At 38.9% G+C, this 16,723-nt stretch overlaps 1 protein-coding gene across 1 annotated transcript in view; it reads right to left on the bottom strand.

Annotated features, from left to right (window-relative positions):
• Positions 1-16,723, bottom strand: part of bop1 (BOP1 ribosomal biogenesis factor) — a 77,239-nt gene that overhangs the window by 16,343 nt on the left and 44,173 nt on the right. Inside the window, exons 4-5 of the mRNA XM_088601766.1 lie at positions 1,813-1,967; positions 1,187-1,304 (exon numbers count right to left, since the gene is read on the bottom strand). Coding sequence (XP_088457892.1) covers positions 1,187-1,304; positions 1,813-1,967 — 273 coding nt within the window. The remainder of the gene's footprint in view (positions 1-1,186; positions 1,305-1,812; positions 1,968-16,723) is intronic.

Genomic DNA, 16,723 nt, shown 5'->3' with positions numbered 1-16,723 from the left:
TCATGGGACATTGGCTTATTAGCCTCAATCAGACCCACTTGAAATTATAGGTATGAGTAGAGTCAGATGCAATTTTTCATTGCCTTCAATGTGCCTGGCAGAGGGATGACAGCCTGGGTCTGAGGATGAGGTAGTTGGAACCCCCTGATGTGCAGCTAGCTCAGAAAGAGCTGCAAAAGCTGTGATCAGAGATTTAAAGCGGCCGACACCCGAAACGCAAAGACTTCCACATTATTACTAAGTGGACGGGAAGGTAGGGATATACGTGATGTAATACAGCACTGCAAACTTATAAAGACAAGTGGCAGAGCTGGACAGGAAAAGGAAGAGGCGCTTCTTGATGATGCTTTGAGATGGCACTTGTTAGCTCCAAAAATTATCGCCGGATGAAGGCCTTTGGGTACAAATCATTTTATTCAATAAAAATAGCAAAACAACTCTGTACATCTTGTCCTTTCCAGGTTCAGCCGAGTTAAAAGCTGTTTTATTATTTCCATGGTCTACCAAAAAGCAAAAAACAAAAGACCATCCAGAAACTACTAATCTTGAATGTTGTATCATCCATAAAATAGCAGCAGCTGGACTATTTTTATTTTACAGAGGCATTGCTACCCTGTTTAAGGGCAGTTTAAGACCATTTAACTTGAAGTCAAAGGCTTTAAGTATTATTGTACAGTTTTTTAATGGTTTCAAATGAAGTTCAAAGCTGGTGTCAAACATTTGTTTTTTAGCAGCTACAGCCTCTAATGTCTGAACCACATTTCCGTTAAAGTGGAAGTGTAAAGCTTTACAATGAGCATTAGTGTTAATGAAAGTTGAAAAATCTTCAACAATTATTTCAATCACATGCCTGACAAAATCTAAACCCAAAACACACCCTGAAATCAGGACATGCCTTAGGACACAGGACAGTTTATCCATATCTTTCTTCACTACACATCACGAATTTGAAGGCCAATAATTTTGCATTTCTTAATCAAGAGGATAGATACTTGCCTTTCATCTTAAGAATTATCAAGCGTATTACAAATACACACATTGATTCCTTTAAGATGTGGAAACAGTTAAAAACCACTAAAAGATTTAGCAACAGAACAACAGCAATTAAATTGTAGTTGTTATTTTTTCCAAACTGTGGAGAAATAAAACCAGCAGAACAGCTACAGCAGAATTCCCTATGTTTTACCTCATACTGGTCGAAATTAGCATCTCCAAACTGTCCCTTCTGCAGGCGATGCACAAGATCAACTTCTTCATCAGAAAGACGGATATCCATCCCAGTCATCTTATCATGGACTGTGCGCCTGGGGAACAGAGAAGACGACACAGGATAACTTTTAGTAAAATTCTTATTGCCTCCCACTGAAAAGGACTTTACTAAACGAAGCAACCCAGGTAGAAATCACTGCTCATCATCTCTTTGCTTTTCCTCATCATTGTGCAGCAATCACTGCAGTGTCTGCTGAAGCCACACATTTTTCAACACAACTTTACAAAGATTATCACACAGTAAAACGTTTTATACCTGGAAACCTTTTTGAAATGCAGGAGCAAATTAAAAGAAAACCCCAGAATTCCTTAATAAGCTGGGGCACTGGGATCTCCGTTATAAAATGTAAAGCAAGAAACACATTTATAAAGATAGTAAACTCAAGAAAACACATACTAGTAATTATCTAAACAGTTGCTGTTCTAAAAAGTACAATTCAGAAATAAACAAAAAGTTCTACATCTTTAAAAGGAGGAAATTGAAACTTAAAACCTAAGGTTGCTTTTTTCCTGAAACGCTACACATCGCTGTGAAATGCATACCAGTAATCTGGGTTTTCCATCTTGTCCAGGAACTCATCCAGTTCATCTTTGTTTCTTATTGGCTTGTAGATCTTCTTCCCATCCAGGTCATAGCCAATATGGGGATAATCCTTGTACCACTCCATAGGAATATTACCAACAGTATTGCGGATATCCTGAAAAGGGTAAAGTTGAAGATTATTACAACATTATTTAAAAAATGTGTAGTTGCAAAAACTCTCTTGGTTAAATATGACGTAGCATGCACACCGACCACAAAAAATGGCTTTTATTCAATGACCACTCGCCTCTACCAAAATGTACATTAGATTAATTGCTGGACAGCAATGTTTCCTTTATTCTCTTTTACAGTGAAGTCTTGCTGTTTAGATTTCGGCTTAAGCCCTTCGATGAGCAACCAGGAGACCCTTGTTGCCATGTTGAAACCATCACATTCAAACTGGCTTCCATCACCACAACATAATGCAAACCTGTTACATCACACTGGTCAACTATAAAAAAACTATATTAACAGTATATATATTTAAAATAATTTTTGAAACAGAACATGCAAGAGCAAAAAACTTGGAAAGTTCTTTATTCTTTAAATTCTACACTACAGCTGTAAAAGACCCCCCTGCCCCCAAAAAAGGGACAAGCAGTTTGCTTTGTCATGCTTAGCCGCATTTTAGTGGTGCTACGTCCTAGCAGCGAACTGAACGTGCAAAAAGCCTATACTCTTTGAGCTCGCTCACACTCATTTCATCAGAGAAAAATTCAGTTTAACAAAAGAAAAGTTGTTCTGCTACTGACCAAACCGTTAATAACTTCTGTAAAGTGTTATTAACATTTACAGGGCAATTATAGCTAAGAGGGAAATGTTATCTTCAAAGCCTGATTTCTAAAAACCTAATGTTAACACTGAAATCTCCCTGTGGGTACATAATCAATAAAAAAAAATCAAGATCACCAGGTTAACTAGCCAGCCAAAAAGATTCTAAGACAGAAACAGAAAAAGACATTTACTTTGCTGAAATTCACATGCTTTGGAGTATACTTAAAAGCATGACTTTGTGATTTTAACTGAGTCTAGATTAGAGGGGGACATACTGAACATCTCTTATGTGTCTTATTTCAATCCCAAGCACTTTTAAAGGTATTTTAATAATAAAACAAACACCGGGTATTTAACTATGTCAAAATCAGAACTAATGCCTCAGGTTCTCAAAAACATTCGTTTGAAAACAAAAACTAAACTGTTCTTTAAGACAATGCACAGAAACTTCATTTCACAGTATTCCCCTGTGAATGTATTTCATTTCCCCGCACTAGGAAGCAAATAGTGCCGATTTAATGGTGAGCAGGCTCGGTGGGCAATTCCTTGCCTTTTTGAAAATGGGTAAATTGTGAACCTTCCACCATTCCAGAGACCTGGAGCCCCACGGAATTCGGAGGGGTCTCATTTCCCCCTGAGTAAGCTCCCAGGCCCAGCCGCCAATGGCAGCTCAAAAACATGCCTCTCGGCACTCAGCTCTGTCTTTCTAACAGTCGGGCAGGTAGGTCACGTCCAAGTCGGTCAACGAGCATGAATAAAATCACCTATGCTAATTTGAAATTTCCTGCCTGGAAACTCAAGCCCTTATAAAAAGAAGTACACCTACTGTGAAAATCATTTCAGAAGTGCCTCATATCATAAACTAACCATTTCCCTTCGCTCAAGCCATAGGCAAGCAATTAGTGCAGGCAACAAATGTGCCCTTACAACAGCTGAATAGCAGGCTTCTATGCTGCAGTAGTACTTCAAGACCAGAAACTTTACTTTCACTTGTCAGTCAGAATGAGATACAACTGGAAAATAATGCCAAAGAAATTCACCAAGTTCAGAATTGCACACTTCAGTACAAAACTGAATTGCAAGTTCATTTCTCCTCTTCTTCTGGGGAGGAAGTGGTCATACATACAGTATGCAATTACTGAATGAGGGGCAAATGCAAATTACTCCCATTGCATTTATGTTGATTGCTTTTATAGTGACGCCAGTCGTGTTCAAGAGCGTTTTAATTGATGTGATGCCTGTCAAAAATTTTAAACTGCTTACTACATGACTGTGTTGTAAAAAACAGGTAAGTAAAAAGACAATGTAACATCCTTTTCTGACTGGAAAGGATACAGCAAACTGGTTAAATAAACCTCAGATCTCATTGAAAGACTAGAAAATAGAAACATAAAACATATAGTACAGTTATTAATGTCAAACAGAGTTAAGACTTATTGGGTATTAATCCGTTGGTTACTCTAAATCTGGAAACCCAAACATAGAAAAGAAACTAAAAAAGCCATCACTTGGTTATTTTGACCAAATCCTCACAAATGGTAACTCTTGTTATGGTAAAATCCTTACTTTAGCTATTTTTCTGAAGTGAGAGCGGGAGAGCACTTCGAAAAGTGACCTCTAACAAAATAGAAAATCAAATAATTTTGTATATTCTGCTAAGATCTGAACCGACATTCAAAATAGGTCATTGACACGGATAAACCAAATCGCAATACTGACGTGCGGACACACAGAAATGTTTTTTTTTACTGTTGGAGGCATTTGTGATACCCAGTATGGTTCAGGTGTTTTGTTGTGAAGAATATTTTTTGCAAGCATATTCAAAGAGCTCATCTTGCCACCTGGGGGCCAAGAACCAGTTTTGAGTTGCATTCTGGGAGGAAAAAAAATAAACAAAAAGAATCCCACTTCCGTTTCCAACAGAATTCCGAAGTTAGCCGAAGAGCCTTGGCAATGCAGCGGACTGGGAAAGCTGGGCCCTGGTTTTTCTTCCCCGGAGCGAAGCTTTATGAGGCCTGGCTCTCCAGCTGCCACTTTACAACACGACGACATCAAATAGAGGGGGCCGCGGGCAGAGCTGGCCTCACATTTCTCCCAGATTTCCACAGCCGAGTAAAACAACACGCCCCGCGTTTCACGAGCGCCGACTTTGTTTTTTAAAAGACATTTCAGGACTCTCTAAATCCTTTGAGGTCTCTAGTACTGTCCCAAAAAAAAAAGACCTAACCTCTCCACTGCTGAGGGCATAGAGGGTATATCCCTTTCGTTTATTCAAGGTCAGAAACATAATTCCATTATAAATTTGGTGGTAACCAAAGACCGCATTCAATCAAAAAACAGTGTTCTACGGTAGTAGGTTATTTTTCTTTTTGCAAAGATTATACAATGAACAAAACTTGAGTATTCAAGCCATTTGGGGAGACAAAACAAAGATGCCGGTGGTGAAACCATAATGTCAGATGGTGCTACAACAATTTTTCTTTCAGATCGCAGAGGATATTAAAATCACAGGGTAAAGCTGATGTAAAGAAAACCGCAAAGACATTGGTTTGACCTTCAAAAAGACAACTGACCTGCGTATGTTGGCTAACCATGTAATGGGAAAGCAGGGACTGTGGACAAAAGTGAATATCTTTTTTTTCTTTGACCCGCCTTCCTGCGAGTCCTTCTTTCACAAGGACAAACTGCAATGCTTTATATATTAAGGCAATTTTAAGAACTGTAACCAGCAATGAGCAAGTATTTCTTGATGAGTGTCTTGAGTGTGTTGCTGTGCCGGTCTTCATGCAATGACAACTGCAGAGCTCATTTATGTTGTCACGATTAAGATTTACACCTGGCATGAATGCTCACTCAGGAAAGGAAAAGCTTTTCCTTCCCATTTTTCAAAAACCCTTCAGAATGAATGAGTTCACTATGTCAATTATTCTTTGGTGAATTAACTCTCCCTAAGAGTTTGGTATAGTAATTTAAACCGCTAATTTTTAGGCTGTTTTGATGCAGACCACCAGAAAGATTGATCTGACGTTTTACCACCTCCCCGGTGGCAATGCTCTAATGGGAAGTAGGAGAGTTCCTGCCAAAGGCCCAAGTTTGACCCCTTATTCTTAAACATAATTATATTCCATTTGTGCTATTTTAACATACACATTTAGGACTCAGCTTTATGTTAAAGTACAGAGCATTACATTATATGTGTTTCTTAAAAACAGCATGAAGAAATCAACTACATAGAAAAATCATACAAACTCTACCATGTTTTGCCATTTTAAGCCTCTTATTCCAACCGTTGTGGTGACAAAAACTTTTCGAACCAAGAATTGGCTGAAGATACCATTAAGCTTCTTCCGATATTTACTGTGGATATTACACAGCACGGAGGCCAGCAGTGTGTTCTGAGGGGTACAGAATCACGAACACACCTGTTGATGTGATGTCCTCACATGTGTAATGTATTGATGTCCATGGAAACATGCTCCCTGCGGTTCCATTTATACATGTACCGAATTTCATTGCTCCCCAATGCATGGGTCTCACGATACAACTGTTTGAAGTGGCTAGCTTACTCATACCCACACTCACACGCATACATTTGTACTTGGAAATTCACTGCATTGAAAAAGGCGAAGAAAAGTAATCGTTACTGTTTCGTTTGAAAACCTCACACACCTACATGCACAGTTACGCTGGCGTACTTCATTACTGAGCTGAAAATCCATAACCTGTCTGCACGAGCATCTAAGAAGTGAGTGCTGGGAGGGCAAACTAGACTGATGCCCCCAGTGAGGGCTAATTAGAGACAATTAACATCAAACAGGCCTTGAGTTGCAGACCCCAAGGCTAGATAAAGATAAAGCACAGCATATAGGTAACATAAATACACCACTAAATATGGTGAGATAACAACTAATCAGGATTTTTTTTAAATGAATATACATTATTATAATGAAATATGCAAGTCCAGGGACACAAGTATAAGAACAATGGAGGCTTGTTCTGATGGTGACCTCCACCACTTGTGAATGTGAAATTCTTTCAGAAAACTGCCTTAGTAACAATCTTCGGGTCCCTCAGCCAGATAGTGTGCTATGCCAGGTGTGGCTTGGTTAACTGAAATAACCTGTCCAACCCAGGATATTGACATTTCATGGAAAACAAAAATTAAATCAGAATTCCCTCTTAAAAACGAGTGTTAATCGGTTCCGCTTTATTACCCCTTTAGAAGAAACGCAGTAAAAATAAGCTGGTGAGCCGTCGGAATAGCTGTGGTTGGCAAATAAATTCTCGAGCCTGTCTTTCAGACAGGCGAGCAGCTCACTTTTTCCATTCCTCAGCACTGCTGACCCACTCGAATGCTGAATTCCTTGGCAGGGGGATAACAGAAGAATTGCAGCATGGAATTTAAGAAGAGAGTGACTTCATCTTTTATTACAAAAAAAAATGGTGAAAAATAGCCCAAAAACTCCAATTAGGTATTTAGAAGCTGGGAGCAAGATTGACAAATTATTACTCGTGCTTTCAATCAACTGTGGTACCAAAGGCGACATGACCGTGACTTTTCTGAGCTGATCACAGCAAGCAAAGCTTCTGAAGTTCTTGTTTATTCTTTGTCTGCGTTCTTCTACACTTTTTTTGTCCTCAATATAGAGTGCCCGACTGTACAGCACATTAAGTTTTCTTTTAGTGCCACTGCCAGCAAAACCAGCTGTGCAGGCGGGCGAGATATTCAAATATTACACCAGCTATTGGATGAGACAGTAATGTTTCTTTTGTCTCTCATAAGAAGGATATTAAATGTATTCCTCATTACCAGCTAACATTTCTATTTAAGATATTTCTTCCTTTATGACAAAAGTACAACAAATTGCAGCAAACAAAATTTAGGATTGTTTGGTACAAGTTGCCTCCTAGTTAACAAAAATTCCTTGATTTTATGTAGCTCTTTTCACCCCAAAAGATTTCAAAGTGCTTTACATATAGGGGATCCCACTTCATTCCCTAATGGAGTGCTGTTATTACTGGAGTGACATCTGGCAACTCTAAAGTAAACAAAATTACAAAATGATTTTTTTTGTTGTTTTCATCTTTTTTTGATACAGAACCCAACTAAGTATTCACTTTTTTCCCCAACAACAGACCTCTCAGGAATGTCTTTGATTTAGACTGAAACTAGCAAAGTGTATTATATTTCTCTGCATTCTTGAGTGGATCTCAGGATTTCTGTTCCCAGTTCGTCAGACAGGAATTACATCACTAACGTACCGGTTATGTCTAGTAAAAAATATATATATTGCTCACAACCACTACTTTAAATACACACTATAACCTGAATCTGTCTAGACAGAGGGCAAACGGCGACCACTACAAACGCCGACTACTACTACCAAATGATCCAAAGTTCTCATATTAACATTTCTGCACTTGCTTCATAATGAAGGGATCATTTCATGTTCTGATTGATGACTACAGCTCACAGCTTATTTGCTCAAATCTGACTTGTCCATTTTACCTAAACCGCATAACAGTTTCAACTTCATAACTTCTAAATATGTTTTGGAGGTATGCTTTTTGTTTTGCAGAATGACAATACAGATTTTTTTCTGATGTCGCACAGGGATATTTTAAGTAGAACTGCGTTCTTGGGTATGGTGGTGCACTGTAAACCATCCAATAAATACTTTTTCTTTCCTTCTTTCATTTACATCTCCCCACAGAGGTGTTTATAACTAAATTTAAAAGCAATGGATCTTGAGGTACTGCATAATGAATACAAAGAAATTTGTGCTCAGCCTACAAATAGATAAGTACATTAGAAATGGAGCAAGTAAGAGTAGGCCGTTTGGCCAATTTAGCCCATTTGGGTGTTAAGGAAAATAAACATGAGGCTATAGTAGATTATAGTGGAGTTTTTTCAACAGAGTAGATTACTGTCTAGTTGTTCCAGTTCTGGGTGGCACACTGGCAAAGTAGGTTACTTTGCTGCCTCACAGAGCAGGGGCCCTGGGCTAATTTCCTGGGATGCTATATGCGTGGCGTTTGCATGTTCTCCCCGCATTCGAGTGGGTTTCTTTTGGGACGGTTTCCTCTCAACAGTCCAAAGACACACCGGTTAATTATTTAGCTTAATTAGTTTCTGGGAAAACTGGCCCTGGTGTGTGCGTGCGCATGTTTGTTTCTGTGTGGGCACTGCGATGGACTGGTGTCCTGCCCAGGTGGTATCCCGCCTTGTGCCCTTTGCGGTAACTTTGCCAGGAGAGGCTCTGGCTCTCCCCACGACACTGTGCTGGATAAAGCGGTGAGAAAACAGGTGGATGGATGTTCCTGTTCTGATTGTACCAAAGGAGCAGATCCATTTCATTAAGGCTCCAGAGTCTTTTACGTATCACCATGAACAACAGACGAACCACTATGACACTGTTTTCCCAATTTGTACTTTGCTCAGTGATTCATCTTTAACGGTAACTCATGACTGTGTGTCACAAGGAAAGGAGAAATGTTGTCGGCGTTTTCCAAGTATTTGAAACCACACATAATAAATTCAATTTCTTACAGAATCAGAATGTTAATTTTTATTTGCATGCTCACGTATATACTTTTTAACACAGGTGTGAAATTAAATGAAATTCAGTTATATAACCTTGAAATCTGTTGGGATGTTTTTATTCTATGCATTTAATTTTAAATTGGTACTTTATTCTAAACTAAATGGATAATGACAACAGACAATACTACTATAACGTCAAATGATGTATATATATGAATTAAACTTAAAAAAAATAACCAGTCATGCTGGATCTAGCAAAACGTGAATAATTTTTATCCCCTATCTGCACACAAAAGACACAAAATACCACTCTTTGGGGAATTGCTACGTTTATTTAAAGCTTAAGCTGATTTGTATGGAAATATACCACTCTCCTGGGAATTATTAAGTTTATTTAAAGCAGAAAGAAAGCATAATTTTAAACATGCTTGATAAAATTGGGCCCTAGGCAATCTGTTCCTTCAGTTTTTTTTTTAAATTTAACTAGCAGTCCCCACTACCCTCTGGGTACAGACAGTAGCTTGAAAGTGGCTTTTAATAATTATGGAAGACAACTTTTATGCTGTAAAGAAATTGGGGGACAAAGGGCTTAGGTCCAGTGTGGCTTCATTTCCTAACACCTCTTGAACCCAGGAGCTTCAGCATTTCACCTGCCATAAAAGTCAGTTTCTCGTTTTGGAAAGGAGTGCTTTCCTCGCCTCCCCAACACCCCCTTCCCTGTTCTCTGTCACTGGGGAGCTCTTGTCTGGAAGTTGTTTTTGGACAGGGAGACACATTCCTGGAAGTGCAGCATACCCAGCACTTGGACTTAGGCAAGAAGGGAAAAGGGTTCTTGAAAATAGTTTCCCTCAAAATATCCGGAATACGTGTACAGCTCAAGGGACTGGCGGCCGCTCCGGGAAAATTAATTGCTACTTGACTTCACTTCTCTTTCCTTTTTTTACATTTTTATTATTTATCTTGAATGTCATGATTTTTAGTGCTTGTGAAACCCCCCACCAGAGTGGAAAGCGGCACCAGAGACTTTAAAAAAAAAGGCTGCATCTGCAGATCCAGAAGGCTTGTCTGTCCTGCTGCAATGTCTGAGTTATCATCAGGAGAGATCAACAGAATATTTTAATCCTTTCGTGCAATAGTATTGACCTTAACGACAAGTAAAAAGTTTCCACTGGTGTTAGTAAAAAAAAAACCCAAACTACCATTCCCTGAAGGGGACAGTAGCCAGTCCTGCAGCATGTGTTTCCTGCTAAGTGGTTAAAGTTTCACACAGATATATACACTTATATATATGCATACATACTGTATGCACTTGCAGGAGTCTTAGCTGCACGTTGAGCAAAGACCGAAAAACTAGAACATTTCTACTTACAACAGCCCTGGGGGAAGAAAGTTAATTGAACTTTCTAATGCCTTAAACGGCAACTTAACATATGATCCAGAGGTCAAAAGCTTTAATTTTTTGCCAATTCCCTGCCAACCTCAACTACAGCATGATTTAGGACTGATTTCCTGACTTGGAAAGAACAAACAATACATCTTTGGGTTCTACTTCAACCTTTGCTCAGCCTATCAGCTTTTCTTCACCAAAGTAGCCACTGTATGCGTTATACACTATAGCATGCAATAGCTAATGAGGAATGCCACTTACCGTGTTATTCTAAAGACAGATGAAAAGCAAGGCACTTCCAACCATAGTTTCTCAGTAGTTGGTAACAACAAACCATTGCCTGAATTAACACATTAAAATAACAGACAATGCAGAGAATAGGGAAGGGGGGGAGCAGAAATCAATGCCAGACGCATATAATGCTTTCGACAGCTGGTAGCGGATGTGATTTTGCACAAGTTTGCACAGCGTCTTTCTGTATGCACAGAGGTCTATTAGTAAAGTGTGTTTGATATTCCAGACGTTTATAGACGGGCTGTTTGCTTGGGGAGATCCCTGGATTTCGGAGGGGAAGGAGGGGGGGCGGCTTGGGTTTCGCGTTACAGCACCTGTACATCACACACGCACACTGAACGCCCATCTGTCATTACCGCTGTCTGCAAAGGTGGAGGAGGAAGACCCTCAGGGGAGCTAAAGAGGACCCCCTTTCCCCTTTAACCCGTGTAGCTGCACAGCCTTCAACAAGAACTGACATGGTGCAATAACACAGGATCTGTCCAAGAGGCAAGAGGAGCAGACAGGCAAGCAAGGAAAATTCAGAGGGAAAACTTGTAATTGCAAAGACAAAAAAAAAAATTAGCTTTACACACAACCAGAGAAAAGGCTTAACCAGGGCAAATCAGTGCCACCTTAGTTTGGGAAGTTTTGTAATTCTCTGCATACCTGTGGAGGAGCACGTTTTATAGTGCTTTTTGCAGATTCACTCGGTGCCATGCTGTCATTATCAGCAGGCTCTGCATTCACATCAGATCTAATCACATGCAATGAAACTTCCCAACTTGAAACAGTTAGTGGAAAACCACAAATTTCAAACAATTTTCTTTTCCATGACTAAAGGAGACCTTTAAAATTTTATTAGTAGGAGGAGAATTTACCACTGTTTTATCATACCGAATAAACTGTCACAAAAGTGTTTTAAACATGCATATAATTAAGAGAGTCACATCATTGCATTACTTCATCAGTTTCCGGTTCTGTGGGTATTTTGATCAGAATCAGTGTTGTCCTTCACACCAGATTCACTACCCTTACTCTAACATTTCCTCGATAGTTACTTGTTTTTGCTAAAGTTGTAAGCACTTTGTAAAGCTGAAATGAGAAAACTTTACGTAACACCAATATGTACATTTATATTAACCTTTTTTGTTTACTTCATAAAGACAAAATGATAAAAAACAGATATGGATCCAAGCATTTTTGGTTTGAATGACAACTTCCAGCAAATCATAACATATTAAAAATAAAACCCATTGTATTTTTTAGTCATTTTTTCCCCCAATGTCTATGATTTAATGATAAAGTAGCAGCCAATTATATCTGCATGAACTGCAGCGCAGAGGACTGTAAGGCTTTAAGAGAGTACTTGTGTAGGAGAATGTAGAACAGTCACCTTAAAATTAACTCTTTCATGACCACTTACAGAATTTTATATAAATACAGGCAATATGTGGAGAATTGCCTTTCACTAGAAGCAATAATAAGTTCATAATGGAGCTTTATCACAAAGACACATCTACGCGTTGTCTTCCACATAGTGTATAATAGTGACAAAGTACAAAACTAAATGTTATCCAACATTACATTTCCTATAATGCAGAACTGATTCTGTGCTTTAGGTGGGCAAAAAATGAAACAATATATCTATTTCTCTACTAAACTTGCCATATCACAAAGAAATTTCTAAAAGGGGACTGAGGGAACCACAATGCCTTCAGTAGCAACATATTCCTAAGCGAAGGGTATAGAGATGTCTGGAAAAAGCTGTAATACTGCTGTCTAGGTTGAAAAAGTGTACTGCACATATAAAAGTCTCTCCACAAGCACTGAACACAAGAGTACAAGCATACACCACTGAAAACCAGAACTTTTCGATCATTAAGCCATGGCTGTTTAACTCTGTTCCTCTGTAGGAATCCGCTCCCTCTGCCTTTTCACTCCAGCACTGCTCTTTCCATTACCCGATACCTCAGCTGAAACTTCTTATGTTTTAAGTTGAAAAATAATCACAATGAGGTTTGGACAGGCAGATAAGAATGTCAGTCGGGCAGCTGACTAATTCAGACTCTACAGGTTATTGGACCGTGAAAAGCACATAATAAGTAAAGAATTTTAGTCTCTATAGATGCTGCAGCCCTGCCCCCTAGGGGTTGGGGTATGGGGAGCCCTGAGTACTGTTTGGCCTGCCTGAGTAACTTTCAAGTCATATTCAGCAAATGGGATCTGTCTGAAGTGCGACATGTCTGGTACAATACACATCACCTTCTGTGGAAGAGATACACTTTCATTAAAGTATGCAAACATCCTATGAGAGGCTGTGTTAGTGGAAAAGATGTGCCGTTGCATTTAATTAATTGGATTTTTCTAACACTTTCATCTGCTCAGCTTTATATCAGTCTTGTAGTGTAGACCATTTTTGGCTATTTATACAAATCCCATCTGAGGTTGTATTTCATATATTGTGTATTGTAATTGTATTGTCTTCTGGTCTTCTGTTTTGTATTGACTTTGTATTGACAAAATGTATCATCAATTGCATTGTTAAGCGTCTTGGGGCAACCTTGTTGTGAAAGGCGCTATATAACAATAAATTGAATTGAACTGAATATTTAATGCAGCTGTAAGTGAAGTTTTTTTCTGTAATATATGTAATGCACATTCCAGTTATTGACACATTTTACAGAGAAGTATGACATCATGCTTTTTGTTACTTTTTAGGCTTCCACGTCATTTTATGACATTCTGGTATTTCTGGCCGCTTTCTGTCTTCCTCCTTTTTGGTGCTGTGGACTCTACATTAAAAACATTAAAATGTATTTTATTGCATTGCAGATCAGATGCATAATGCAAAATCTTGCTGTTATTATAAAAGGTGCTGCACTGCTCTGCTTGGTAGTTAATATTTGGCACTGTCGATATCCCCGTGGTCAATGTGGTCTTCTGTCCAAGTAAAACTTGCATGTTTGGGAAATCCAACACACCTAGACCCTAGACATTAATGCAGATTCAGAAAAGCATTACGGGAATAACGAGAATATTTTAGCATTGTTGATGCATATACTGTATATAGGAAGACACTCAATATAAACCAGTCACTTCACTTTATATGAAGCTTGCATGGTGACTTCATACTTCACGCTAACATTACATTGTATAAAGTCTGCAGTGTGATTTCATACTTGTGTTGTTTTATGCTGATGTCAATCACAACTCAATGGCAGTTAATTCTCCAAGACACGTGCTCCTGGGAGAAATAATGAAGGACCTCCTGGTCACTATCAGCACTTTATAGTACGAAGTACTGTAGTACCATAGTCATTTATAGTACGCTGTAAATGACTGATCTGAAAATGCTAGATCAATTAGAAACTTAATATTGTATCTCAGGGACAGTAATAATGTACACATCGTGCAAAGAAATTACACTCCCCAAATCTATCTGCCATAAAATTACACAACTGGCATCAAGCAATTTTATTTTCTTCTTAAAAGATCATTTTCATAATTTTCATCTTGGTATTGAACTTCTGAAATACATTTCGGACACTGCTCCCATAGATCATCCCATTCTCTTTCCATTATGAATCATCTGACTGGTGATCTGACTGCTGCTGGAATGTGTATTAGTCAATACGTAGTGGGTTCTACAAATAACTGCAGTGCACAGCCTGTTAGACAAAGTTTTGCCGTCACCACTAACAAGGAAAGATTGGCACAGGGCTGGCGGTGAGTCGTACGAAATTGGAAAAGATTTACAGTGGAAATGGTCCAAAACGCAAAAACAAAATACTGCTTGAAAAAACGTGATGGATAAAACATTCCAAAGCAGGGGTTGTCATTTTTATTGTATCATCAGACTTCTATTTAGGAATGTCTCCTTACATCACACTTACTGACAATAGTGAATGAAAGCTTAAGCTACTGTTTGTAGGAAAACAAAACACATTTTGGCTATGTCTGTATATGGTTATTGAGGGTACAAACAAATAGTTTTGTTTTTCCATCACTAGTATAATAATATCATTTAAAGAACTATACCGGTGCTTTGATTTGCCTGTTGATCATATAACATCCTATAAACTGTGATAGTCAGTCTAACCATGAAATTGCAGTCCTGTCCTGTTGTAATAAAACCAAAGCAATCAAGGACTTCAGGAAAAGTGTAATTAATGTCAAATTATTAACAAAGCAGTCCACCAGCAACATATGAAATACACAACCCTCTGCTCTTGAACAGGCACTACATAGTAGTACACAATATGGAACATCTTTATACACACTCATGTTAAACTCCATAATGACTTCATTTTATATATGCAACTTGGCATAAATGTTTAGACATTTGCCGTACACAATAAAAAAACTGTACTTTATGTCTTTTTGTCATTACAGTTTTGTGAAGTTTTCACGAGACACTAAGCTTTTTAAAGGCTTGATTTTCATTCCAACAAGAAAATATCTTATTAAAAGATGCGTTTGATGTTGCTGAGCAAGGTTTTGACAAACGAACCTCCCTTTGGGACCACAGATCATAAGTGGCTGTAATATAACCCTATATCATTGTTTGCCATCCTTTTAAAACACTTGTCTGGAAACGCTGTCAAATGCCCCTATTACCAACTCCTTTAGTCCACATAAATAATGGCCCTAAAGACACTGCAAAAATAAATAAGCTCACCAATAATTGTTTTCTAATGTTTTGGAATGTTTATTGCAATGTGATGTCATCCAGCCCTATTATGAAATGTTGTATAATGCGTTTAAAGACAGCTGTGGAAAACACTTAATGTTAAGAATCTATTATTCCAGGTTAATTGTGATTGAAACGAAATATTTTTCCAATTTGTAAGATAAGTGATAGTAAATTCCATTTCTAAGTTGCTTATCCATCTTCTTACTGCTTCATGATTTCAGAGTCACGGGGGAGCTTGACCAGTGAGCGATGGGAGCCAGGCAGGTTACACCCTGGACAGGACACCAGTCCACTGCAAGGCAGACACGCCCACACGCTCACGCCAGGGCCAGTTTTCCCAGAAGCCAATTAACTCCCAGTATGTGTTTAGACTGTGGGAGGACACATGGAGCACCCAGAGGAAACCCACAGGAGGAAGAGACCAACTCCGTGAATATACAAGCTCCTCGGGTCCACAATGAAACCCAGGGAGCGATGCTAAACACTGTACAATTCTTTTAAGTTATTTATAAACTGCGAAAATACAATTAAAAATGGAATACAACTAAAGTACTAATAGAGTGACAGATATGGCGGCCAACCTATACTGTAGATTAACTGCACAAACCATACCTCTGACCCTGTGGTTATTTGTAGAAGTTGGCTTGTTCTGTCTGTAATACTTTATGAATGCATTAAAAGTCGGCTTGTTTTCCAACATTTATACGGTTTATAAAGGCCTGCAACCCTTGACGTGTGAGGAGAAACAATGGGAGTTGTACATTATGAAACGGCTGAGTAAAGGATTGTTTTGAACGAAGACCAGAACAAAATGGATTTGTTCGTTAAGTGCAGTTCCCCCCTGCACAACTCCCGTACCGCCACCATTTAAATTAATTGTAGACATCAGTTTTCCTGACCCTAACAGGTTCTCTGTTCCCAAGTCTGCACTCCCACCATTTTCCTTTTAATAACTGCAGCTGCTGTATCTGCATCAAATTAAAGCCAAGGGAGAGTAAAAGGCTGAAAACAATACAGCGAAGTCCAGACAGCTTCACTCTCCCTTAGCTGCACATCAGGCAGGACAACAGACATCCTAATGGCCCAGTTGGGCCATCTGTGGTCCAGCCCAGGGAATTATTTCCTAATTTCGACAGGTCCCTGACCCGCGACAGACCCGCGTCAGAACAGTTCAGCAGCTCCAGGATTGAGCAGGGG

This window comes from Lepisosteus platostomus, chromosome 12 (assembly GCF_059453375.1).
Source record: "Lepisosteus platostomus isolate fLepPlt1 chromosome 12, fLepPlt1.hap1, whole genome shotgun sequence".
NCBI lineage: Eukaryota > Metazoa > Chordata > Actinopteri > Semionotiformes > Lepisosteidae > Lepisosteus > Lepisosteus platostomus.
Note: the sequence above shows the minus strand (reverse complement) of the source record. Positions and strands in the feature narration are given on the sequence as shown.